This window comes from Bombyx mandarina, chromosome 03 (genome assembly GCF_030267445.1).
Source record: "Bombyx mandarina strain Sakado chromosome 03, ASM3026744v2".
Classification (NCBI taxonomy): Eukaryota; Metazoa; Arthropoda; class Insecta; order Lepidoptera; family Bombycidae; genus Bombyx; species Bombyx mandarina.
In genome coordinates this window covers 1,918,018-1,944,770 of record NC_143210.1, presented here as the reverse complement: position 1 = coordinate 1,944,770, position 26,753 = coordinate 1,918,018, and the positions used below count along the sequence as shown (strand labels likewise).

At 39.7% G+C, this 26,753-nt stretch overlaps 1 protein-coding gene across 1 annotated transcript; it reads left to right on the top strand.

The window, feature by feature from the left end:
• The first annotated feature begins 451 nt into the window (after window positions 1-451).
• BicC (protein bicaudal C) lies at window positions 452-26,753 on the top strand. Its single transcript, XM_089736508.1, has 20 exons — window positions 452-696; window positions 1,034-1,178; window positions 1,576-1,619; window positions 1,731-1,800; window positions 2,227-2,306; window positions 3,455-3,517; window positions 4,746-4,895; window positions 6,124-6,237; window positions 7,319-7,444; window positions 8,289-8,507; window positions 9,235-9,403; window positions 10,716-11,054; window positions 12,506-12,594; window positions 13,355-13,457; window positions 13,949-14,038; window positions 14,359-14,492; window positions 15,308-15,430; window positions 16,458-16,584; window positions 24,243-24,362; window positions 24,716-26,753. The coding sequence occupies exons 1-20, from the start codon at window positions 622-624 to the stop codon at window positions 24,829-24,831; spliced, it is 2,496 nt and encodes an 831-aa protein (XP_089592634.1). The 5' UTR covers window positions 452-621; the 3' UTR covers window positions 24,832-26,753.

Genomic DNA, 26,753 nt, shown 5'->3' with positions numbered 1-26,753 from the left:
TCGTGCTCGAATACGATTACATTAGCATTACAAGTTCGTAACAATAAGGCGATTTCATTCATGCGAACAAATCAATCTATTCCATACATAAATTGGGAACGGATTATTTGTTATTTATTATTAACCTTTCATTACAAGAAATCAATTTTTATTATAATTTCAGTAATACAAATGTTGCAAATAAGTATAAGTAATACAAAATGTTTTTTAAGTAGATAATCGAAAACATTTTGATTTGATAGAACGAAATACAAAGATTTACAACAAATTTACAAAGTTTTTTTAAAAATTAAAAACAGTAAAATTTACTAAATTTCTGTCTTTTTTTGACAAACTGCCAATTTTTGAATTTTGTCTGTGAAAGTAACGAATTTTAAACTACCTCCATTTAAGCTTATTCAACATAATAAGTACACACTTTTTCAATACTTTTAAAATCTTTCAAAGAGTCACTACGTGAAGTTGTTCTGGTATAACCACAGAATTTTTATATATTTATAGTATTTTCTTCAATAATGTACATTTAGACAATCAATTTTATTCATGCATTGATATTGATTGATAAATATATTGACTATAATATAATAATACATATTATTTTTAATTTATTCAAAATTTATAATGGCTACGACCAATTACTTAACGGTAAAAACGCATTTATCAGAATTTAAAACAGACAAAGATGCATTAAGTGAGGTGAGTGACATAAAAACACCTAAAACAGTATTTTTATTATTTTGAAATTATAACATTTTATGTGTATCTAAGAACAAATGTATAGAATGCACACTTATAATAAAATATTCTTACTCTTTTAGTCGGCACAAATAGTATTTGTGTGTATGTATGTTTCTTATTTATTTAGAAACACGAATATTTAGCAATCCGCCATTTTGATTTTAATATTTTCAAATAATTCTTTCTATAATTTGTTATGACGCCGTTTGTCACTTTTAAAACTGTTATCTGGAAACTCAACGAAATCAGTTCAGTTAAATGATGGGGAGTATTCAGTTACTAAATATTCTGTTAGGCGTCAGAAAGCGGTACAAGTAACTCGGTGACGTCAGCGGAAGACCTACAAAAATTAGCCGTAATACTCGGTTTGAATAGTGCCGAGGATGTCTACCAAGAGAGATTTCGAGTTGACAGACGACGCCTTGAGGCTATGTTGGGTGGTAAGGAAATCAAATTACTTACAATTTTTTTATAGTAACCTGATCAGCATCCCGGCCATGATGTAGGTATCTTCATCTAATTTCAATGGTTCTTTAGTCGTCTGGGGTTTCAAGTCGTTTCAAGATCAATTCCTTCCAGTTTTTTCGGAAAAAAAGAAGCTCTACCAAGCATTATTTATTTTAAACAGTCCCGAATAAAAAACTGGAACTATGCAAATGATGGATACTTCAAAGAACCGTAACAAAGCAGATCTGAGGTACCACCTTAGATTTAATTTATAACTGACTGGACCGTCACGATATTAAAACACAAATTTGAAATCTCCAATTATTTTTAACTTTCATAGATAAGAGGTAATTAATTCGTGCTTACATTTGTATTTTTACAATTTCATAGATAACCTCGAGGAATCACAAACAGCGCAAGCATTCTTTCATCGGGTAAGGTTTTTGAAGTTAATATTTTTTAATAAAGCACGTACATACATTATTTGTAAATTGCTATAATTAAAGAATAGTTGTGCATCCAAATGATTCAATTTACAATCACAGGTAATGAATGAAACGAACACTTTAATAAATTGGCCTGCACGCTTGAAAATCGGAGCTCGCTCTAAAAAAGGTAAATAATAAGATGGAAATTCACTTAATTACTTATCTGGTCTCAAATAAATTTCTTTATTTTTGAATGAAACGAATCTTTATTATTCTTCAACGACAATTTGGCGGGAATTTACTGGCGCCAAAAAGACTAGCGAATGGGCTCCGTTCTGGCGGTCAAATCCAAAATTCGAATCATTTGCACGCGTCGGTTGCTGTAAAACAAACCAATTTCAATCAATTTTATTGTTTTTTATATTAATTAAATGAAGTAACGATGATTTCTGCCGAAAATTACGATGAATTAGTTTATGATGTTATTAAAAAGATACGTGATAATCGGTTTTGTGAATTTCTGAAATTTTTCGGTCAGTTATTAGTATATTTGATTTGTACCTAATTTTTTTTTGTGATTCCTGGTATTGATAATATTTATAATCGTGCTTAGATCCTCACGTGAGAGTCGCTGGTCGACCTGATGATGTGAAATTGGCTCGTGAAAAAATTATGCAGTTACTGGACACAAGGGTAAGTGCATTAAGCTGTTATGTATTCCACAAGAGACTTTTAATTAATCGAAAGTTGTAAGCATTTTACATAAGTGCTATCATACTAAGTTGAGATCACCTGTCCATCAATACTGTAAGTAGAGAATGTATCGCTTTTCTGTAAATCTGTAGTAGAAGATTTAAACCAATAACAATAACCCGCCATTTTTTAAGTCGATTACATGTAATTGTAACCTTAAATCAACGTTTGTTCAATTGTTTTCTATAAATTTATTAACTTCTGTACCTAATTCTTAGATCTCAAGGGCTGCGTAAGCAATAGCCGGAAACTGGCGAATGGCATGTTTTGTATCATCTATGCCTATTTAGTTTGCTAGTTCTTTGTGTATTTGTTCGTTCGACCATAAGCCATTAGACTGGTACATCTTTTTGGTTAGTATTGACTCCGGTAACGTCATAATACCAGAATTAGATCAGCGCCTTCTGTTTCGATAGAACTATGATCATATGATTCAATGGTTTATAGTCGCTATGCAGATACATCGTTAATTGACTTTGACCATTTGTAAATACTCGTAATCAGTATGAATTAAACATATACGTTATTTTTTTGGAAAACGGTATGCCTCCATTTCTATGGTCTAGACACGCATGATACGACCGATTCGGTTCCTATGTAGACATTTGAGTGTTAAGCTAAACGATGACCGCTGTGGATTTCCTCGCGTAAATAATAATATGTAATCTAAGTAATTAAGTAAATACAGGTGGTAGGACCTCCTATGAGTCCGCACGGGTAGGTACCACCACCCTGCCAATTTCTGCCGTGAAGCAGTAATGCGTTTCGGCTTGAAGGGTGGGGCAGCCGCTGTAACTATACTGAGATCTTAGAACTTACATCTCAAGGTGGGTGGCGTATTTACATTGTAAATTTCTATGGGTCTAGTAACCACTTAACACCAGGTGGGCTGTGAGCTCACCACCCATCTACAAAAAAAAATATTGGGAAAAAAACTTATCATTACCATGCTCAGCTCATAGGCAAAAATATTTCAGACAGAAACGTAGATAAAAACTTCATAAAAATGTTCATAGGGATTTTGAGCTCTATTTTACTCTAAAATAAAGCTGATTGCCTTTGTAATACAAATGAGAATTTGTTAACAGAGTAATCGTGTTACAATGAAAATCGACGTCAGCTACACGGACCATTCACACATAATCGGCAAGGTGAGTTCTTCAACCTATGTTAAATATAGGTAAAGGTGCGCATTAAAGCATTGAAGACTTGGAATTGACTAAGAAATGTGAATTCGTAACAATGCCGTTGGCGAGGCACATTACTGGTGAAGCAGTTTTATTGCTTGCGATGACCTGGTGGTAGGTGGTGATCACACGTCCATACCGATCCATCAGATCCAATAACCTTTGCATTAGACGCCTTCAGCTCTAACACCAGGAGCAGGCTTAGGAACCCCGGTAACCGTACTCGTCGAATTCGAAAAAGAGGTCCATGTACAACCTAACCCATGCATCAGCTCGCTGAGTTTCTCGCTGGATCTTCTCAGCGGGTCGCGATTCCGATCCGGTAGTAGATTCATTCGCGAAGCGGTTGCTCTTGAGTTGTTAGCGGAGGCGCTCGGGAAACTGTTAGCAAATTCCACCCCTTCTGGCTGGGCTTTTGCTCACCCACCTGTCCTGGTGAAACTGGAAAGGCCTCCGGGCCACCAGTAATACATCAATCATAATAAATAAATAAACGTGGTGATCGTCGCTCATGAACATAAAACTGTCAGGAACCCGTCAAAGTCACTGCCACGCTATTGTCTTAGCATTCGACTATCATCTCTAGAAAAGTAATAGGGAAGGTATCTCTTTCGGTAGAAGGTCGTCCGATGGTGTAAATAAAATGACGGTATCACCTCCCCCAAACAGGACATTTGAGGATTTTGTGTTTATGCAAAAAAAAAAGCAGTTCGTTCCGAGAATATGGCTAGCAAGGTGTAACAATGATCCAGCGAAATATCGAAGCAAAGTAAGTCTGATAATTGGAGTCTCGGTGTTACCATAGACCAAGGACACAGTGTCTTTTTATATTGCTGTTCCTAAGAATACAATAATCTAATATATCGGCTGAAGTTATCTTTAGTAAGACACATTAAAGCTTTCATTTAGACCAGGGGCTCCCAAACTTATTTTGTCTGCTACCCACTTTGAGAATAAGTTATATTTTAGCGCCCCCATTTTTTCACCTACTTATAAATCACTATAACGAGAGCTCAGTCGGTGTCTAAGAGTCCTCCTGAAATTACAAATCGCCTTCAAAGCATCTACAGAACACACCCATTTTTTTCTGGGTCTCTTACCGCCCCCCTTTGAGGCCTCAAGCGCCCACAAGGGAGCGTTATCGCCCTCTTTGGGAAAGGCTGGATTTAGACGGATAGATAATTCCAAACAGGGTGGTTTGACGATAAAACGCGTCATGGAAGAGACGGGCTGCCACATTCACTTCCCGGACTCGAACAGGACCAGCACCGTGGAGAAGAGTAACCAGGTCTCCATCGCAGGGGACATGGAAAGAGTCGAACGAGCCAGGGCAAGGGTTCGAGTGAGTTCATACTAGACATCTCACTGTCACATTGTTTTAGAACTGACCCCGATTCTCCTATGTGACCGCTTAGACTGACTTAGGGTTGCGCTCACTGGGTTCCGTAAAGGGAAAATACTAATAAGCATAGTTTCTGCCAGCAGCCCTTAGACATCACGGCGTAGATGTCTCCACATTGACACATAGAATTGAAGTCTCAACAATCTTTGTTCTGCCCTTAAGTTACGTTAGTCTTTATCGCATAAAAAAATAATCATGGAATATAAAAATGTTATTAATAAGACTATTGGGTACAGAATATGACTTTATCTGAGATTTTTTTTTTTTATATTTTTAATCTGCTTTAAAGTATGTAATCGGTTTTATAGCTTTAGAATAGATTTCTGAAATTGCTTTAAAATTTTCAGAAGAAAGCTACAAATGTAACAAACAAATCCGTATTGGATATATCCTTATAAAACGCTAAATCCGACCTACTGACACCTAATTCATTTATGTTCCTATAAACATTTTTGTTCATAAATTAAAAATGTTTCACAACTAAACTCTTCCGAATAGTCACGGAAATTCCCTGCCGACTGAGCTTTTGCTCGCTCACCTGTCCTGGCGCAACTGGAAAAATCCTGCGGGCCACCAATAGTCCTTTTTTTCTAAAAAAACGTCATTGCAATTTCAGGCGTAGTTTTTATTAATAAACTAGCAGACCCGGCCACACGTTGCTGTGGCTAAGGTTTTTGTTTCTAAATAAAACGTGGCCGGCTATGCTAATACCAAAAATTAACAAAGTAAGAATAATTGGATTTCACTGTATTGCGTTTACTACGAAATAAATTTGACATAGCAACACGTGGTGCTTATGCCATTAAATTATAGCTTATGTGAAACGTTGGTATTTTTAACATAGCGCCATCTATGAGATATTAATATCAGACAGTATAACAATTATCTGTAAAAACTGATTTAAGGTGCCATCTGTTTTAGACTTACGAAACATACAATTAATAACAATAATCAACATAAGAAATCATTTTATTGTTAATTAAAAAATATTGCGACTATTCATCGAAACAAAAACCATCCTATGGCCTAAGTTGGAACGAAACACATTTTAAAAAAAAGTTAAAATCGGTTCAGTAGTTTAAGTTTCCATCGCGGACAAACAACTTGACACGTTATTTATATATAGATTCTCAAGTAAATTGCATTAATGTGTCATAAATGTTTCCAGGCGCTAACCCCACTCGTATTCAGCTTCGAGCTCCCAATAGTGTCGGCTTCACAGCCGCTGCCGGATATCAACTCGCCCTACGTACATCAGATACAAGAACAGTACAACGTTCAGGTAATATATCTTCTTCTATCTTCTTCTTATATCTTCTATCTTCTATATATATGTATAAAAATGAATTGCTATTCGTTAGTCTCGCTAAAACTCGAGAACGGCTGGACCGATTTGGCTAATTTTCGTCTTGAATTATTTGTGGAAGTCCAGAGAAGGTTTAAAATGTAGATAAATATGAAGAAAGTTCGGAATTAAATAAAAATAACAATTTTGTTTTTCTTATGATGTGTCCCCGTCGGACGGATTCCTTTTGTCTTGTTTTAAGTTTATTTTATACAAAAGCTTAGGTCTTTTATTTATCGATTGAGGCACTACGAAGTCTGCCAGGTCAGCTAGTATATAAATAAATAAATATATATTTTGTCAGCTTAAGTTATCGAGCCATCGGCTAAATTATTATATTTCCATCCACTAAAACCGTTCACGTTTTAAACAAAAACGGTTAAAGTAAATGTAGTATAGTAAGTATTATGTAAATATGTAAGTATAGTAAAAGCAGCATTTTACGTATATTAATCAAATTATTATTATTTGTTAAAATAAATTTACCTAAAAATTATACCCATAAAAGTTAAATACCTATCTTGTCTAAACCTTACAAAAACGACTCGAAAACTATTTGCTATTTATTACGATCAGGAGCTTGATTTAGTTTTAACTAAATTTTAATTCTTACGTTATTTGCTACGTTTAAAAAACTTTAAAAATTTTGTGGCCAAAACAGTATGAAAAGTAGACTTAATTATGTTTGAAAAAAGTAATTGTATTTACGAAGAATACACCACGGAACGTATTACACGGAACTACTAAAACGTCATAAACGGTTTTGATATCAAACGAACCTATGAAAACGAGGCGAGACATTAGAAGTCTCGGTTGTTTCGATAAGTGGGTATTGTGGACCTTATAACGGAACCTAAAATTCACCAGTTAGGATATGCTGCGAGCCTACAAAAGCAGTGCCACAGTCATTTTTTTTCAATGAGTATACGTACTTTAAATTAAGTTTTTGACCTCTATAAAAAGAAGGACAAAAATTCCGGTGAAGATCTTCATATCTTGATTGCGTTTGCGTTCTCAGGTGATGATCCGTAACCGTCCGAAGCTCCACGCCAACCTGTTGGTCGTGAAGGGAGTCCAGTGGGAAGTGCAGGCCACCATGGAGGCCACCAAACTACTCATGAACTACATGTGCGGACCACTCGCCGTAAGTACGAAAAGTCCATGCAACGTGCGGTAAAAGAATTTATGAAACTATATTTAGCGCCATCTGTTGTTAACGGGTGCAACTAAACGATAGTATTTTAAAAGTTAAATAAAATTTGCATGCAGTTGGAAAAGCGCCCCTAGCGGAAAACGTAGGTAAACGTCCCAAATCCATACAAATTTGAGTTAGCTTTTACGCTATCGAGAACGTTAGAAAACTCGCACTAAGCACGCAGATGTGTAAATGTTACTTGTATACAGATGATATTATGTAGCGAAAAATCCACAATTAAAGTAAGGGCGAGCTGTTGCCTGTTGCGTGCAGCCAATGACGCTTCCAACGCCATCTATTTTTTTTTTTTTTAATTTCCATTCATACGCTCACTTAATTCTAAGTACCTTACCTACCTAGCTATGCAATTCAACAACTGAACTGACGGTAATTTTTCAATAAAGTTTAAGCTATTGTCTAGTGTTCACACACTGACGGCAATAACAGCAATATTTGTAATCGAGAATGATTGTATAGCACATAATAAATAAATAAATCACTTACTTATTTATCATTAAATATTTACGTATATAAAATATGCACGCAGTCAAAAATCAAGCTTTAATTCAACTCTGAATTGAGCCATGACTGTGATCAACACTTCAGCGTGCTTATTACTACACCACCAAGACACTCAAGAACATTTTCAAACAGCTGACACGCGAGGTCAACGACTTTGTTGGATATTTTCATTTTAGATTACGATCACCGGCCTACTAGTATAGCTCCCGTATAGTCGATTTAATTCTTATTTTTAGTAACCTAGTTTTAATTTTCATACCGCTATTCCCAGAGCCAAACCCTGGTCCAGATGTCACTGGAAATATCTCCGATGCACCACGCTGTGGTGGTAGGTCGGGGTGCTGAGCAGCTGAAGGTCATCATGAAGGGCAGCGGGACGCAGATAATGTTCCCGGACGCGGACGACCCCAACATTCCGCCCCTCAAAAAGAGCTGCGTCACTATCACCGGACAGATCCAAGACGTGTACACGGCCAGGCAACAACTTGTGGTCAGCTGACAATCTACATCAAACCTTATATGATAAAGCTTCATTTGTACAACCTTCCTGTTCATCTCAGGGAATAATCAAATCCTTTAGCCTCTTTTTTGCTTTTGCTATCTACTAGAACAGGCAAACGGAACATAGCCCATACAGCCAAGTCTTTATACTTTAAGGCCCAGTATAAAGTATATATTTTAAACGGAAAGTAAATTCATCGCGGCCTAAAGGATAAAACGTCCGGTGCGTTCGTATCTAGCGATGCAACTGTGTTCGAATCCTGCAGACGGATACCAATTTTTCTAATGAAATACGTAGGTACCTAGTTAACAAATGTTCACGATTGACTTCCACGGTGAAGGAATAACATCGTGTAATAAAAATCAAACCCACAGAATTATAATTTGCGTAATTACTGGTGTTAGAACCTCTTGTGAGTCCGCACGGGTAGTTACCACCGTCCTGCTTATTTCTGCCGTAAAGCAGTAATGCGTTTCGGTTTGAAGGGTGGGGTAGCCGTTGTAACTATACTAAGACCTTAGAACTCATATCTCAAGGTGGGTGGCGCATTTACGTTGTGGATGTCTATGGGCTCCAGTAACCAATTAACACCAGGTTGGCTGTGAGCTCGTCCACCCATCTAAGCAATAAAAAAAATGTAATTGAATTACATAAAATATTTTAAAGTTTTTAATTCAATAAAAGGAAATGACAGAAACAGTTGTCCAATAAACAGGGCAGCCTGCCGCTGGTTGTGATCTTCGATGTGTCTGACGAGGCGTGTCGCGTGGACAACGACGCCGCCAACAAGCTGATGCAGAAACACAACGTCTACATCAACATCAGACGCAAGCCTAAGCAGGGGATCGCTTCCGTCGTCATCAAGGGGATAGAGAGATGCGCGGGTGACTCGTCTGTTATCTATACTTAATATTATAAAGATGATTTTTTTTCCTACCCATGCTGATAGCCTTGAGAGGCTATTTCAGCTACGCCCTAACGTGTATAGCTCACGGGGCTCAAACCTGACGATGTTGCTAACACGAACCCTAGCAAGTCGTGCTTCGCAGAATTTACCGCCGAATCGGAAATGCGACCCACTGAGAAGATCCGGCGAGAAACTGGGCTGTGTCTATGGGTTAATTCGCTCGTCGAGCCCTTCGTCGCAAGCGATGGGTTCCGTGAGGACAGTGACCGGTGCTTGTGGTGCCTAAAAGCACCGTTAATGAATAAACTGAAGAGATTGTTTGTTTGAACGCGCTAATCAGGAACCACTGGTCCGATTTGAAAAAAAATTTCAGTGTTAGATAGCCCATTTTTTGAAGAAGGCTATAGGCTATATATGACATCACGGTAAGATCAATACAAACGTAGCACCAATAAAGAATGTTACAAAATTCTATTATTCAAAAATATTTTCATTTTCTACGTAAATGAAGTCGTGGTTAAAATGTAGTGTTATGCCAAAGTAACTATTCCACGCGGACGAAGTCGCGTGAAAAAGCTAGTCTCTATTTATAACGCTAACGTTTCGTATTGGATCGACCGCTTTTTAGGACTAGCTGTTTCGATGAAGTCGAATTTTTCCTAATACACTCTAAGAATAAGTCCAAGATGTCTTGAGGGGTTCAGGTTTACATTTTCATGTGATACTCGTGTCAATCAATTTAATGCTGAGAATAAGCGTCCACGACGCACCAAAACCAGTTGTATTTATATCATTATTATTTTTCTCTTAGTTCAATTTTTTGTTTAACAACTATCCCTTCAAATGGTTTGTATGTGAGCGGGCTATCTTGTTTTACATCTATATATTAATACGTGAAAGAAAAACTTTGTACACTTTTTTTCGAAAATTTGCAGACGGAGGACTACGAAATTTCCCACACATATAGATAATGTAGAGGCGTGCAGAATGCTAATATATATTTTTTAATTATGCCTAAGAATACATTAAATAAATAAAAGAAACATGACACACACTACCATGTGTTTGTAACATATACACGCACATATACTCTGTTTATTGTCAAACTTTTGCTATTGTTAAAAGTCTGTGGTCAAATTAAAAATAGATTAATGTTTTTTGTCTATAGTGTAGTCTTGGCAAAATCTGTGATTATAGATAGTAAATTAATAATAGTCTTTGACAATAGAACCGTATTAATGTTAAACTTATAATTTCAAGTAAGAATAAAACGTTATTATCGTCATCAGGCGACATCTACGAAGCCCGCCGCGAGCTACTGGGCGGGAAAGAGCCGGTCATCGCAGCGGAGATACCGGAGTCGTACAACATCCCGTCGCTGGGCAGCACCATGCCCAACTTCGGGCCGTTCAGTCCGTTCTCGGCGCACGCGTCGCCCTACAGCCCCGAGTGCGGCGGTGCGGCGGGGCCCGCGCCCTACACGCCCGAGTACGGTGCCGTGGTGTCGCCCGGCGCGTGGCTGCTCAGCCCCCCGGCGAGGGCGGCGCACTTCCACTACCCCGCGCTGGGACCGACCCTACAGCTGCCGTCGCAGAACTCCGTCGTGTACAAGAATCAAACTTGGAACCGTACGTGTTTTTTTTTTATTGCTTAGATGAGTGGAAGAGTTCATAGCCCACCTGGTGTTAAGCGGTTACTGGAACCCATAGACATCTACAACGTAAATGCGTCACCCACCTTGAGATATTAGTTCTAAGGTCTCAGTACAGTTACAACGGCTGCCCCACCGTTCAAGCCGAAACGCATTACTGCTTCACGGCAGATATAGGCAGGGGGGTGGTACCTACCCGCGCGGACTCGCAAGAGGTCCTACCACCAGTAACAATTTATTATTACGTTTGGTATTTATTAAACTTTGATAGAGTATACATTCAATTGCTGTGGTCACTTGCACAGCAAGGCCACGCTGCCCCTGTGTGCGAAGTGTGCAGTGCACACAGGCGCTAAGACAATAAGGGCGCCACCAACGAAATAATTTATGTTACACTTACACAATAAAAAAATCTTTGTGGTGAAGTATCGATAAGTAAGTGGATACAATAAGCGCAACATATACCTTGTAAATAACAAAACTTAAAATGCATTTCTAGTAGGTACAAGCCTCACAAGATTTACGTCAAAACAATAAGTCAAAATTAACAAATAATAAAAAACGATGATTCGTAAAAATAGGAGGCGCTTCACGACTGCCGGGGGTCGACGCGATCCTGCTGGACAGTTAAGCCTTGTTCGAACTAGACGAGTATTTTAGTCGAGTACCGAGTAATTTAGTAAAATTCACCCAACTTTCGGACATTCTCAAATTATCAAAGTATTCTTTGGGATCTCTTCCAATGCTATTTCCTTCAGAAGACATTTAGTAGCTCCTAGTTTATCTCTTCTATCGATCCATTTTCGTACCCACAACTTATTTTTCTTAATCACAGAAATTTCCTCATCCACCTCTTCCAAAACAGCCATTACGATTAGTTTAATCAGTTTATTCACTCTATAGCGTTGCAGCCTGTTCATCTTGCAAAACACCACTCACTTGTGCACTCTACTGGACCGTAATGCTAATGATTTCTGTGCAGTAGCGAGTAGCTTAGCCATTAAATTACTCGGTACTCGACTAAAATACTCGCCTAGTGCGAACAAGATTTTATTGTCGCGTGTCTTTACACTGCATGAGTATTTCTTTACATTAACTATTGATTTCTCTAATAAACCATTAGTTGACTTTCGTGAATATTCATTACTAGCGACCCGCCCTCGCTTCGCTTCGGAAACATTAAAACACACATGACACCAAAAAAAAAAAAAAAAAAAGTAGCCTATGTTCATCAGGGACAATGTCGGCTTCTAATGGAAAAATAATTTTTCAAATCGGTCCATTAGTTTCGGAGCCTATTCGAAACAAACAAACAAACAAATCTTTCCTCTTTATAATATTAGTATAGACTTACGAATCAGGATAGTCATTTTTGGATACACCTCTATAATAATATAGTAATAATGAACGCATTGTGTTTTTATACAGCGCTGTCTAACAACAACGACATAAGTGGACTGCCACAGACGATGTTAATGCAGCAACCCTACCAGCAAGCGCCGGCTGAAAACCGACCCGTAAGATTATAAGCCGCCTTATTTTATGTAACTTACGGATAGCGATTAATGAGTATTCGTACGTTATTATAAAAACAGTTTATTTCTCATCTAAATAAGGGGTTTATCCGTAACATACAATAAAATAATACTATGTCTTAGTAATATTCTATCAACAACAGATGGCGTTAGTTATGGATTCATAGGGTTTTTTACTGCACTGTACAAGCACTTTTGCAGCCCAGTGTACAAAAGATATCGAAAGACAATTTAGATATGTGAGATTTCCTTTGGAGGCGCTCGGGCAGCCATTGGCAAATCCCAAGCCTCGTGACGGAGCCCGTGCTCACCCACTTATCCTGGGGAAACTGGAAAGCGCTTTGGTCCACCAGTAATTCTTCCTTCATCAAAAAAAAACAATTTCGAACGTAGCACTTAGTCACACAAGAATCCGAAAACAATATTCGAAAGGGTATCTAGAATTAATTAAAATTTACAATTATCGGTACAATGACGACCCTCATGATGTTACCATACAAATATGTGCATTATTGTTATGGGTCTATATCTATGTATCTTTGAACATGTACTTACTTTTTTTCTCTTAAAAATCAATGCACCTACCACATCTCTCTACAGCATCACCCTTGGTCGAATGGTATTAAGTCCGCCACTGTACATAATTATTTTATTGATAACATTAAAGCTAAAATATTCTTTTTGTGCTCTTATGTACAGCTAGAGAGTTAATATGAAATGATATAAGGTGTATTGTACACAGAGCACGCTGAGCCAACTGCTGAACTCGAGCTCGCAGGCGAGCAGCGGCTACCAGAGCAACTTCACCGGCAGCTGCGTCTCCCTCGACGCGCACAACATGTCCGGTAACTTCTCGATCCTCCTCCTCATCAGTGCTCTCACGATAAGGGCTGGGCCAAGCCGGATAAATAAAGCTTCCACCGAAGTACAAATTAAAACTCTGTTAAAAACTTAGAACACTTAGGAACGCTTTAAAATTCTCAATTCACTTCTTCTTCTTCTTCGCTTCATGTGATTAGTTCACCGTTTTGCTTCGAGTAGAACCGATTACTGACTGCCTTAATGTCATCTCTGCAACACTTAAAGTCGACACGACATCGCTACAATTATCGAGAACATTCCCGGCAAGACCAGTCGTTTTGATATTCGTTTCCGCTCTTTGATAATAGATGGCGTTGCACTTCTCGAGCGTTCTCGATTTTAATCGTTCTTTTGATATTCGTTTCTGCGGTTCGACGATAGATGGCGTTACTCTTACCGGCGTAACAATATTATAATGATATGCTTATATTAGGATTATAATTCTCTCCACGATCTGAATCTGCTGATCTTTTAGGAGGCGAAGGCAGTAACGTCGGCTCTCCCTCGGTGTCCCCCATCAGCAAGACTCACAGCCCCGCGCACGCTGACGCTGAACGATCACAAGGTATCGCAAATACGTTTAACGATACGAATATTTCTTTGATATTTGCTTAGATAAGTGTCTACACTTCGAGAGGTGTTAAGTGGGCACCGAAATCTATAGACGTCTACAGCGTAAATGCCACCATCCACCTTGAGATATAACTTCTAAGGTCTCAATATAGTTAAACGGCTGCCCCGCCCTTCAAACCGAAACGCATTACTGCTTCACGGCATAGATAGGCAGGGCGGCGGTACCTACCCTTGCGGACTCACAAGAGGTCCTACCATCAGTAGACGATTTTGGTCTTAACGATTGGTCATTGCGACGGTGTCGTTTCGCAGAGTTGGCTAGTATAATTTCGGATATACCGCTGTCCGAGCGGCGCGCTGTGGGCTGCGAGAAGAAGACGCTGGAGACGCTCAACAAGCTGTCGCCCCTCACCGAGTACAGGAAGATGAAGCAGGAAGCCACTAAGGTAACCGGTGCGCCGTGCGCGACTTAACTACCGCACGATCATAACAAAAAGGTTTTAACAATATTATTATAATGTTTTTGCTGACGCTACTTCAATATTTGGTTTTATAACAGTACTATTTTTTTGCTGACGCTACATCAATATTTGGTTTTAACAGTACTAATTTGTTTTTCCTGACGCTACCTCAATATTTGTTTTAAAATTTGTTAATAAAAATTCACGAATCGTAATGAGGAATCGACTGGAAGTAGAACGTCTATTAAGCCTGCGCCGCAGTATTTTGTGTTTTAGTAAATGATTAACATGCGGCTCTTATGTTGGTGCTCCTCCGATGCTAGTAGGCAGCGGCTTGGCTCTGCCCCTGGCATTGCTGAAGTCCATGGGCGACGGTAACCACTCACCATTAGGTGGGCCGTGTGCTCGTCTGCCTACAAGGGCTATGAAAAAATAAAAATAAATGCTCATGGACATCAGCAATGCCAGACACAGCTGAGGACGCTCCGCCCTAAGCACGTTATTACGGATCCTTCCGATCTATTAACGGTGCTTTAAGGGTACCTCATCTTTGATCTCATTTCTCAAGGCGGGCTCCAGTAACCACTTGAGGCGTCGTGAGCTATTACTAAAGCTATTATCCTCTTCGTATATTTATGAGCTTAATATACAACGGACTTTAATTAGATTAGCAAATTTATGATGACAATTGAGCACTCTACCAATTCCGCAATGAAGGTGACAAACACGGACTGATCCCAGCTCGTCAATGTTTGCTTCGCTAATGTTTTGGATTGTGGTTGATGTTCGTTGTGTTGCAGGCGATGCGGGAGAGCGTGTGCGGCGGCGGGTACCGGGTGCCCACGCCGCGCTGGGCCGGCTACTACTTCAGCCACACGTCGCCGGGGCCTATCAACCTGCACGATAACGAAGGAATCACTTCGGTTAGCTTCACTGAAACAACATAATCGACGCTTGAAAGGCAAACTTGACTAAGCGACAATAACTGCTTTGTACATAGGCAATAACCATATTCGATGCGCAAAAAATATTTATTTCTAGGTCTATTAAAATCATTTCAATCCTTCAGCTACTAGCTAGATTCCACTACAGCTAGATTTGTTAAAATAAATTTTGTTTTCAGGTATTTCAACTTTAAATTAGTCTACTGTAAAGTTCACGCATTGTCTTTTGGTCACGTTTGCCTTTCACGCGTCGATATATTTGTCGGAGAAACCACATTTATTAACACCATCGTCAGACATCGTAGAGACGAATAGGGTGATCGAGCTAAGAGAAATATTGGGTACACCAATCACGTTTACTGTCTTAGAACAATTTAGAAATCTTCTCTTGACGTTGGCAAATGAAAACGAATGACAATTCTTAGGACGGAGGAAAAGGTCTTCAAGAAAGCTGGTTGGTAAGTGTGATGGCGTCTACGCGCCTCCATCGGCTAGGCTAGACTAGGCCAAGTTAGCAGAGTTCCGACGATATCGCAATCGTGCTGCCATCTCTCGACAATCATGCTGCGTTTCGTTTAGCTACCAAACTAATGAACGAGCATACGGCCCACCTGATGGTGAGTGGTTACCGTCGCCCATGGACTTCAGCAATGCCAGGGGAGAGCCAAGCCGCTGCCTACTGCTTAATACTCTCCGCAAGCCTCGTTTGAAGAAGGACATGCCATAGCGCTCGGAGGACATGCCATTGCGCTCGGGAAACACCGTGGAGCTGCATCATCTAGAGACGCCTTTAGATTTTCTTAATCATTGTAGAAAGGTCTATAAATTTGCTCGAAATGGTAAAATATTCTAATTGTATTATTTGTATGTATGTTGTGCTTTACATTTGTTTTGTTACTATGTCCTTACTCACATATGCTTAAAGAAGTCACTGTTGCTAACATTAATAGGGATAAATGAATTTAATAATAATGAAGTGACTATAGCCAGCAATGGTTGGTTGCAGCCGGAGAAGGCGTGGAGCAGACCCGACCTGGTCCGGCCCAACATCGCGGAGAGCGCGCCGCACAAGCCGTGCCGCTACAAGCAGCTGTACGAGCTGCTGCGAGACGTCGGACTGCACAAGTACATCGGTCGGTAACAGTCGCTACTGCTTTTTTCGTGCGGGCTGAAGGTCTAGACCAGTCTTTCTCAAAGTGGGCGATAACGCCCCCTGGGGGGCGTTTGAAACCTAGAGGGGGGCGTTAAGAGGCCCAGGAAAAAATGGGGGGCGTTGATGTGGGTTAGGGGGGCGCTGTAAAATTTGTAATTTCATTTACTTAATTTACCCATTACCGTCCAATGTCAAATAGTATAAGTAAGCCTAAACAGCTCACTTATTGTAAACATTGTTTACTATTTTATTTCTATATAATAATAGGTTGGGGAAAAAGTTTCTTCGCATTTTTTAAGAACATTCACAACATTTTTTAATATAGTTTATTCGCATTTAAGTAAAGTATGTCGGTACCATTTTGTTCGATAGCTTTTTGCCATCTTGTTGGTAGGGACATGATCCTATTGCTATAGAAAATTTGGGGCTTCTGATCAAAATACCGCGACAATTGGTTTTGGCAGTCCTCTCGTGATGTTAACCTGACACTGCCTAAAGAATTCTGAAGAGACCGAAACAGGTAGAAACCTGAAGGTGCAAGGTAACACCTCCCAGCCAAGCTCTCTTAATTTTTGCTGAGTGGCTAAAGATGTGTGAGGTCTAGCGTTATCGTGATGAAAAACCACACCCCTTCTGTTGATTAATTCCGGCCGCTTTCTCTCAACTTCTTGCTTTAATCTCATCAGTTGTTCGCAGTAGAGTTCAGAATCGATGGTCCTGCCTGGTGGTAACAGCTCATAATGTATAATGCCCTTCCAATCCCACCACACACACAGCATCACCTTGTTGCGAGTTAACCCGGGTTTTGCCAGAGTCTGTGAAGCCTAACCGGCCTTTGACCACAACCTTTCTCGTACGTTCTTGTCGTACGTGATCCACTTTTCATCACTAGTTATCAGCTTCTTCAAAAATGGTTCGGTTTCATTACGTCGTAATGAAGAATCACAAATGAGTACATGGTTCATTAGGTTTCTTTCAGTGAGCTTTTTTGTGTACCCAGTTTTTTTCAAATGCGCCATAACTATTTTGTGGTCAATTCCCAGTTCTTCAGTTACATCGCAACTACTGATATGCCGATCTTGCCTCACTTTTTCAAAAATGGCATCGATTTTATCCGTAATAGGGCGACCAGAGCGACGTGCACCTTTGACTTCAAAATTTTCGGATTGAAAACGCTTAAACCAAATTTGTGCTACTCTCACAGACACTGCACTAGGTCCATAAACATCGCAATATTTTTTCACGGCTGGCGTTGCTTTTTTACCTTTTTTGTAGTAAAATTTTAAAATGTATCGAATATCTTCATTAGATTCACTCATCTTGACAGTACGAAAAATAAGTAAAATCACACATCTTCCTAATTTTAATTTGGAATTATCTTCTTTCGAACTTAAACTTTTAATGATACCAAAACCAGCCAGATACAAATAGTATAGCCAAGGAGATTTTATTACAAGTTCATACATTTTTAAGCTATTGCATAGCTTTTATCGCGGGCCTTGAGCGCGGCGACCGAATCATGAAATTCCGTAACGAAAAAAACCTAACATCCCTCACTCCGCCTACCATGTAGCTCGCGTTCAACACATTCACACGTTGCGCTTGTGTAGTGTTTGTGAATAAGCGCGTGGCGTGACGTCACACTGCATGCGCATCATGAAAAGTCTGCCCATCTCTCCCTCGCGCGGTTTAGCTTATGAGTATGAAGGGGACAGTTAAGGTTTTGCCTTTATTAAGGTTTAATGTAGCGTGGTCTTGTTTTATTATTGTTTTAATATTAAATTATCATTGTCTAATTATAATGTCATAAGTTGATAAAAAATGCTATGCAATAGCTATACCGCCGCAGTTCCCGAGTGCCACACGTTTTTTTTTTTTTTGTCAAAAGGAAATCGCTGGACTTCCGCCCTTCACTAGGGATGGAGGGCGGGGCATGTCGGAGTCGAACCGACTAAAACCTCTTGTCGCTCAACAACCAGCATCTAAACCTCGCATGAGACAGAGCTCATGAAAAGGCAAAGGAGGGAAAGTGAAGCGTTTAGTGCGGAGCACATCTCTCCCATCACCCTCCCCTCGGGACGCCGGACTGGTGGTCGTCGGTGCCACGACCACCAGCCCTCTCGGTCGGCATGCTGTCCGAAGCCCGCCTAGATGGCGCCGGTTAGATTGGTCTATCCTACGGAATAGGAATACCCCGCTGGGTCAGAACCAGCGTGGGTTAAGGATAGCCGGCCTTTCATCACCCGGATGCTCATGCGTAATACGTGTGCAGATCAGCTTGCACATCGTCTTCTTAGGCCCCCTTCGCCGGTCCCCAGGCCGACATGTGAGGGAGATCCGAAACACTTAGAGGTCCAGATTGGCTTGGACGAGATTCGCCTCCCTGGACCCCACTCGATGGCGGCGGGCCTGTGCATCTCTCACGCGCCCCGCCGTCTCCTTTAGCGAGATGGTGCACTCGCAGAAGTCGAGCATCGCCTTTCACGACTCGTCGTCACCGAGCATCGATGCCAGAACAGTCATTTCCTATTTTTGCGACGAGGACACGCCGCCGCCCCTCCCATGCAGGCAGGCGACGAGCGTATGCTCTGCCGTGTCCAAGTCGCAACCACAATGGTGGCACTCTGCCGTCGGCTCGGCTCCGATCCGGTGCAGGAACTCACCGAAGCAACCATGCCCAGTGAGTACCTGCGTGAGCCGGAAAGTGAGGCGTCCTCTGTCACGATTTACCCAATTCACAAGAACCGGGCGAATCGCCTCGACGGTCCTACGACCAGCCGAAGGATCGACCAGCCGCCTGGACCATGACTCCATCACGGACCGCCGAGATTGGGCCCTCCGCGCTCTGACCACACCGGGGCTGGGACGCGCCACGCCCCGGGCATGAAGGTTAGCCCGCCACTGATAGTCATCGGCGGGCGCCTCCGCCTCCAGGACCCAAGGCGGCGTCCCAGCCAGTACACACGCCGCCTCGAAAGAGATGGTGCGATAACCACGGATGATCCTGACCGCGATGGTGCGTTGCGGCCGTTGCAGCAACTTCGCTACCCCCAAGGCCAGTGACTGGCCTCACGTGGGCGCCTCGTATAAGGCGCGTCACCTGGTCAGGCCCCCCGATGTTGGGAAGAAGCCGGCTTAACACGCTGGCCACCCCCAACAAACGAGGGACCAGGTTCTGAAAGTGAACACGGAAGGTCCAACGACTGTCCAGAATGAGGTCGAGGTACTTCAACTGCACCCCGACCCGATACGGACGCCTCCAACCACGATATGGGCATCGACAGGTGGCACTCTCCGCGGCCTGTGGAACCACATGGCCGCGGTTTTACTGACTGTCACGTCGAGGCCTAATCTCCTGATTTTGCCGATGACATGCGCCACCCCAGCTGTGGCAAGACGAGCAAACTCAGTAAAACTCCCCCCGGGATATGACCAGCGTGTCGTCTGCGTAACAGATTAGGCTTAGGCCCGGGAGGAGGGCACCTCTCAGTACCCAGTCATACTCGATATTCCACAAAAGGGGGCCGAGCACCGACCCCTGTGGAACACCGCGCACGACCGGGAACCTGTGCACGATCCCACCGTGCTCAGTACACGTGACCGATCTGTCCTCCAAGTAGGAAGCCACCAGTCGGCGAATGTAGGGGGGCACTCCGTGTCTTACCAGGGGCATTTTTTTAAATAAAAGAACACTTATTGCGGCATAAATATTATTATGCTGTCGCGACACTTTTTGTAAATAATAATGTTTTTTACAAAGTCGTAGTACATTATTTTATTCTATCATCAATAGTTTTCGTAGGGCACGCGACGTAAATAATATTTTAGGTAAAAATTTTTTACACCTTGGGTTATTGGAGTTTTAGTAAGGATACCTAATTTTTTTCAAAAAAGAATATAGCCTATGTCACTCGGGAATAGTGAAGCTTCCAAATAGTGAAACAATTTTAAAATCGGCTTAGTAGTTTCGGAGCCTATTTATTGAATACAAACAAACAAATCTTTCCCCTTTATAATATTAGTATAGATATTAATTATTACAAACGCTGACTTAGGCGGCGGTTTTTATTTGAACCAGTTCTAAATTATAAACTAAAATTCTATGAAAAATTACCCATATTTATCTATAATACGAAATGATATTAATTTATTTTTCGTAGTTTCCTTCCTTCTTGCGTCGATAATCCTCTGTGCTGAGGGTCGTGGCCTCCTTTAATAACTTTCTCCTGCATCATCTTGCGCCATTCCTACCTGTCCTCGGCTGTGTGGATAGCAACGTGGACTGAGGTATTGAGAGTGGAGCGTATTTGGTCCAACCAGCGCATTGGATTTCTGCCTCTGTGCCTTCTCCCGCATACCTTGCCTGTCACCAGCAGCTTTTTCATATTGTCACCTCTCTTTCTGGCGATATGTCCAAAGATCTCGAAACTCCTCCGCGCGCATGTAGTGCGGAGGTGCATTGGAATCTTGAGCTCGGTAAGAATGGATTCGTTGGTTCTGTGTTCTGTCCAACGAATCCCGAGCATTTTCCTCCAGCACCACATCTCAAACGCGTCGATACGTTGGCGGTCGGCTTTCTTGAGGATCCAAGTCTCTGCGCCGTAGAGAAAAATGACACCCAAACTCGGTCCATTTTGGACATAGCTCTCTTTGCCACACTGATTCGCCTTCTGAGGTCCTTTTCGGAGGATCCATTACTAGCTATGACGGAGCCCAGATAAATGAAATCCTCTACGACTTCCAGGTTTAGCTTATTCGTACTTTACTAAGTTATTATTGTTAGTAGTATTATTTACTAGTCGAAATATAATTTTTTAATTATCTTATGATGAGAATCTTATATTAATGAGAAAGATATTCAACAAAAATAGTTTCGTTCTAATAAATTAGCATAGTAATAGTACAGTGAACTAGCAATTTATTTTGGTAATTCTGAATTTAAACAAACATATTGATGAGAAGAATTCATTTTTACTTTGCAAATTTGTAAATACAGGCTCTGTAGCAATGTACGGACATATAATATATTGAAGAAACAATAATAGCATCTACAAATATATATGTACTACGTGGTACTACATTTACTAAAATTAATACAACATTTATTAATTAAATTAATGAAATTGTGGTTATAAAGTTTTAGGGGTGTATAAAAAATGGGGGGCGCTGAAAAATTATTGATTTTCAAAGGGGGCGGTAAAAGAAATAAGTTTGATAATCACTGGTCTAGACCAACCTTTCCCAAAGTGGGCAATAACGCCCCCTTGTGGGCGCTGCAGGCCTAGGGGGGCGGTAAGAGACCCAGAAAAAAAATGGGGGCATTGTGTAGAGGTTTGAGAGGCAATTTGTGATTTCACCTAGAAGGACTCTTAGACACCGACTGAGCTCTCGCTATAGTGGTTTTTAAGTAGGTGAATTGAAGTCGTCGTGGCTTAAAGGATAAGACGCCGGTGCATTGGTATCTAGCGATGCAACGGTGTTTGAATCCCGCAGGCGGGTACCAATTTTTCTAATGAAATACGCACGTAACAAATGTTCTCGATTGACTTCCACGGTGAAGGAATAAAATTGTGTAATAAAAATCAAACCCACAAAATTATAATTTGCGTAATTACTGGTGGTAGGACCTCTAGTGACGGGTAAGTATCACCGCCCTGCCTATTTCTGCTGTGAAGCAGTAATGCGTTTCGGTTTGAAGGGTGGGGCAATCGTTGTAACTATACTGAGACCTTAGAACTTTATATCTCAAGGTGGGTGGCGCATTTACGTTGTAGACGTCTGTGGGCTCCAGTAACCACTTAACACTAGGCTGTGAGCTCGTCCACCCATCTATGCAATAAAAAAGGGGGGCGCTAAAAAATAATTTATTCTCCAAGTGGGCAATAGACAAAATAAGTTTGGGAGCCCCTGATCTAGACCCTTTTTTCCTTTACTTATTCGCTGATAGCCTAAGGAGCTATTCTAGCTTCACGCGAACGGGATGTAGACTGAATGAAATAAATGAAAAACATCACCGAAAACCGACATTTATGTGTAGCGATTTTGGAGGCACTTCCTGATCACCTGGGAAACTATCGACTCATCTTGTCATCAAAATAATATTGATATAGTTATAATATATGATAAAATAGTGTAATACATTTTTATTCACTAGTATTCCAGAAATGTGGGTACAATACCAAGTTTATTTGCATTTAATAACGGTTTCTGATCCGTTGAATTATGTAATAGCAAAAGAAACTCCTTTCCAAACGGGTGTCCATATTCCAAGACATATCTGTCTTCTTTATTTGTGTCCCAATAATTTCTTTTACATTGATAATTTGGTGGTGTGATACTGCACCGTTGACTTCGTGGTTTATTCCCTCTAAGAACTGATTGAAATGTGATTGGTTTAACACTAGGACCCCCTGTACTATGGTATAAATGTATACGTTTAGATATATACATGTCTAGATACTAAACATTCAAACAAAGAGGAAATATTAATAACTAGCTGACCCGGCAGACTTCGTAGTGCCTCAATCGATAAATCCGTCCGCCGGGGTACACATCAAAGGAAAAACAAAATTGATATTTTTATTTAATTCCGAGCATTTTCATATTTATCTACCTTTTAAACCTTCTCTGGACTTCCACAAATAATTCAAGACCAAAATTAGCCAAATCGGTCTAGCCGCTCTCGAGTTTTAGCGAGACTAACGAACAGCAATTCATTTTTATATAGTATATAGAATATAGATTAATAATTAATAATAATACGTTGGTCACACGATGTTTACCCGATGTAGGAATAGAAACCACGGCTCTCAGTCCAGAAGGCATGGCGCTATAAACTGCGCCACCAAGTCAGTCGACATCGACTTTACGTGCACAATCAGACACGGATATAAATTAACAAGAGGCTCATATTGAAGCCGGGTATCCGTACCATACAAGTAATATTAATAGTTCAACTCGCCTAATTAAAAATCCTCATAGTGACTCATTAAGGCACCCAGTGGTGGATTTACATTAGGGGCAGTCGGGGCAACTGCCCAGGGCGGAAAAATTTTGAAAGTGAAACATTTTTTTAGTGTTATCAAGATTGCTCAATATAATTAATTATTAATCAATAATTTTCTGTTTAATTGATAATTCAACAAATTCAATTCACCCATTATTTCTGAATTATAAATTGGGTACTTTTAGTAAAAATTTATATCAAAATGGTTTAATCAATTTAAAATAATAATCGATTTTTCTATTATCTGGAATTAAAGAAATTTAATTTGTTTTTTTTTATGTAATATAGTAATAATTATGAGTTACCCTTAGTGCAAAATATTTTACAATTGTTAGAAAAAAAAAACAAATATTTATTTATGTCTTTTGAATATAATAACATTTGATAACGTTTCTGCAAATTCTGTAGTTATTAGTTATTTTCAATTAGTGATTTTAATTTTGAAACTATAAGTTTAAGTAAAATTCCAGTATTGGCGCGGATTTTTTTCCGGTGCCCAGGAGCGGCATTAAGTTTAAATCCGGCCCTGAAGGCACCTAACTTAATGAGATGCCGTAAATAACAAGATGACATTTCAGAGTTGCTATGTGTTTTCTATCTATTTCATGATAAATTGGTTGGTTGATTTGTAGACATGTTCAAGAAACACGAAGTGGACATCTGCACGTTTGCGTCACTGAACGAGGCCGACTTGTCCGAGCTGGGAGTGACGGCGTTCGGCGCGCGACGGAAGATGCTGCTCCTCATATCCGGTCAGTCCCTACTGCGTCAGGGTCGGGGGGTGTCTGTATTCATTGCGAAACTGGCATTATAGGCCTTCGATAACCTTTAGCGAGCAAGAGCAGTGAGAAAAAAAAGAATTTATTCATAATAATAATAATAATAGAATAATGTGTCAAGTTGTGTCGGTACACGGTTTGATAGCGAAAAGTTTTGATCAACACCTTAAAAAACTTTCGTTATCCAGCTGGGTTAGGGGCCTGATACAGATACTGTTATACTTTAAGTTACCATTTGTTTAAGGGCTGTAGGTAGCCGACCCCATTGGCAATCCCTGATATAAATCTTCGCATTTAAATTAATTGATTTTTTTCTTTTCTATCAGAGCTCCAAAAACAGTCCAAAACAATGAAGGGCCCCGTCGCTCCCGGCGCCGATCGGAAACTCGTTAGCTCGCCGCCGCAGTACAACACGACCGCCCTCGCTCAGGACAAGTGGTAAACAGCATTTAGAGGGACGTTTAAAAAAAAAGCCACACCAATACAATAATATATTAATCACCAGACAAAAAATTCGTTCGATGCTAAAATCATTTACAAAATTAGACTATTTTCAATATTATCGTTTTTTAACCAACACACAGAATCGTAATAATATCATATATGATTTATCTGATGCGAATGAGATGCGTTAAACGCGAAGACTGATCATGATCAAGCCCGAGACTGATTCAAAGACTAATCGTTTATAAGTGCATTATTATTGTTTAATATTAAGTGAAGCTTTTGAATATTGTACTGTTTTATATTAAATGATCAATTAAATCAAATCGATTCTGGTATCGGAAATCGCAGAGTCGCAAGGATAGAACTAGCGGAAACCGCGGTTGGTTTTGTTAGGAATGCTCTAGAAGCATTTATAATAAACGAACTTGCTTACGACGCGGAACCCAGACGAAGTACTAATTATCGCGTACTCTAAATAAGCACCTACAAGTGTGCGTTTAAGTTGATTTTAAGAGATTTTATTAAATTAAATATCTAGTTTGTGTGTGTATGTACTTTTATTATTTTTTATTAGCTAAAAGCGATACGACGATTCTGATCTCCGCCACAGACAATTGTTGAAGTAAACCGATTAATTTGCGTTAATTTTTTTTTTAATTTTAATTTTTAATCATAGTCGAGGAGAGCATGTTTTATTTTTTGATTTTATCTTACCGCGTCTACTACTAAATCTTTTATCCAAGTTAATTCCGACTAAATATTATATTTATATACTTAATGATTATCATGAATATTTACATCGTTTTAAAACTTGATTATGTGTTTTTTTTTTTTGTTTTTTATATTAAAAAGGGGAATGTCAGATTGTTTATCGAGCCGATTATAAAGTTCCTTTTAATAACATATTTTTTGGAATATGATTTTCTAAGGATACGAACGCTATCGCCGCGAGCAGCGTGTAATTGGGGACGACCACTTGATTGAACGCGACGCGAAATGTTCACGTGAACATTGAATCATTATTAAGATGACACTCGTGAATTAATGTCATGACCATGACGACGCATGGAGAGGAATTGTTGTTAGTGGATCGTTCTCAATTATCGGATCGTTGGCGGATTGATATCGCATCAAATTCGGACAACCGTTGCATTTGACTTGATTTGATTTTTGAATGGGACTAATTACGAAAACTACCCTCGTTCTGTGGCCGCGGTGACTTCGCCATTAATTGCGGCGAGTCATCTCGAGCCGTAAACAATTTTAATCAGTTAACATTTTTAAATTATTCCTGTAATCGTTTTGTGTACGTGATTTATGAATTTTCGTTTAATTTCTTTTTTCATAGTTTTTGTTTTTATTTTTTTAATTATTATCATCATTATTATTATTAATAGTTTTTATTGCACTTTGGATGTTTAACCTTATTAACATGCTAATACAATGAATGCTCACGTATGTTTTACAAGGTTTTTATACAATGCATTTTTTTTAATTGAGGGTACTAAAGTTTTGATACATGAAACATTGAGTTTACGCATGTAATGATTCCCTTAATTTTATATTTCAGTATAATTTTAATGAGCTTTCAACAAATTCGAGCACCAAGGTTTTATGTATCAATTCGTTTGCTCTAAACTTTTTAATTGTTACCTAAGAGAAATATTCGTTTTAATTATGAACTTGTGATTAAATCTTTTAGTAGGATGATTATCAGAATGAACAGACTTGATGTTTTAAATTATGAAATAAATACCTTATTATATGTTAAGTTAATGAGTTAGATTGTAGATGCATTTCCCAGTTTTCGGTTGTTGTACGTTTTTTTTTTTTTAATTTCCTAAAGGTGTTCATAGTTTTGCACGATTTTTTTTTTCTTTTGCTTGTACCTACAAAATAAACTTGTGTCCATATTGA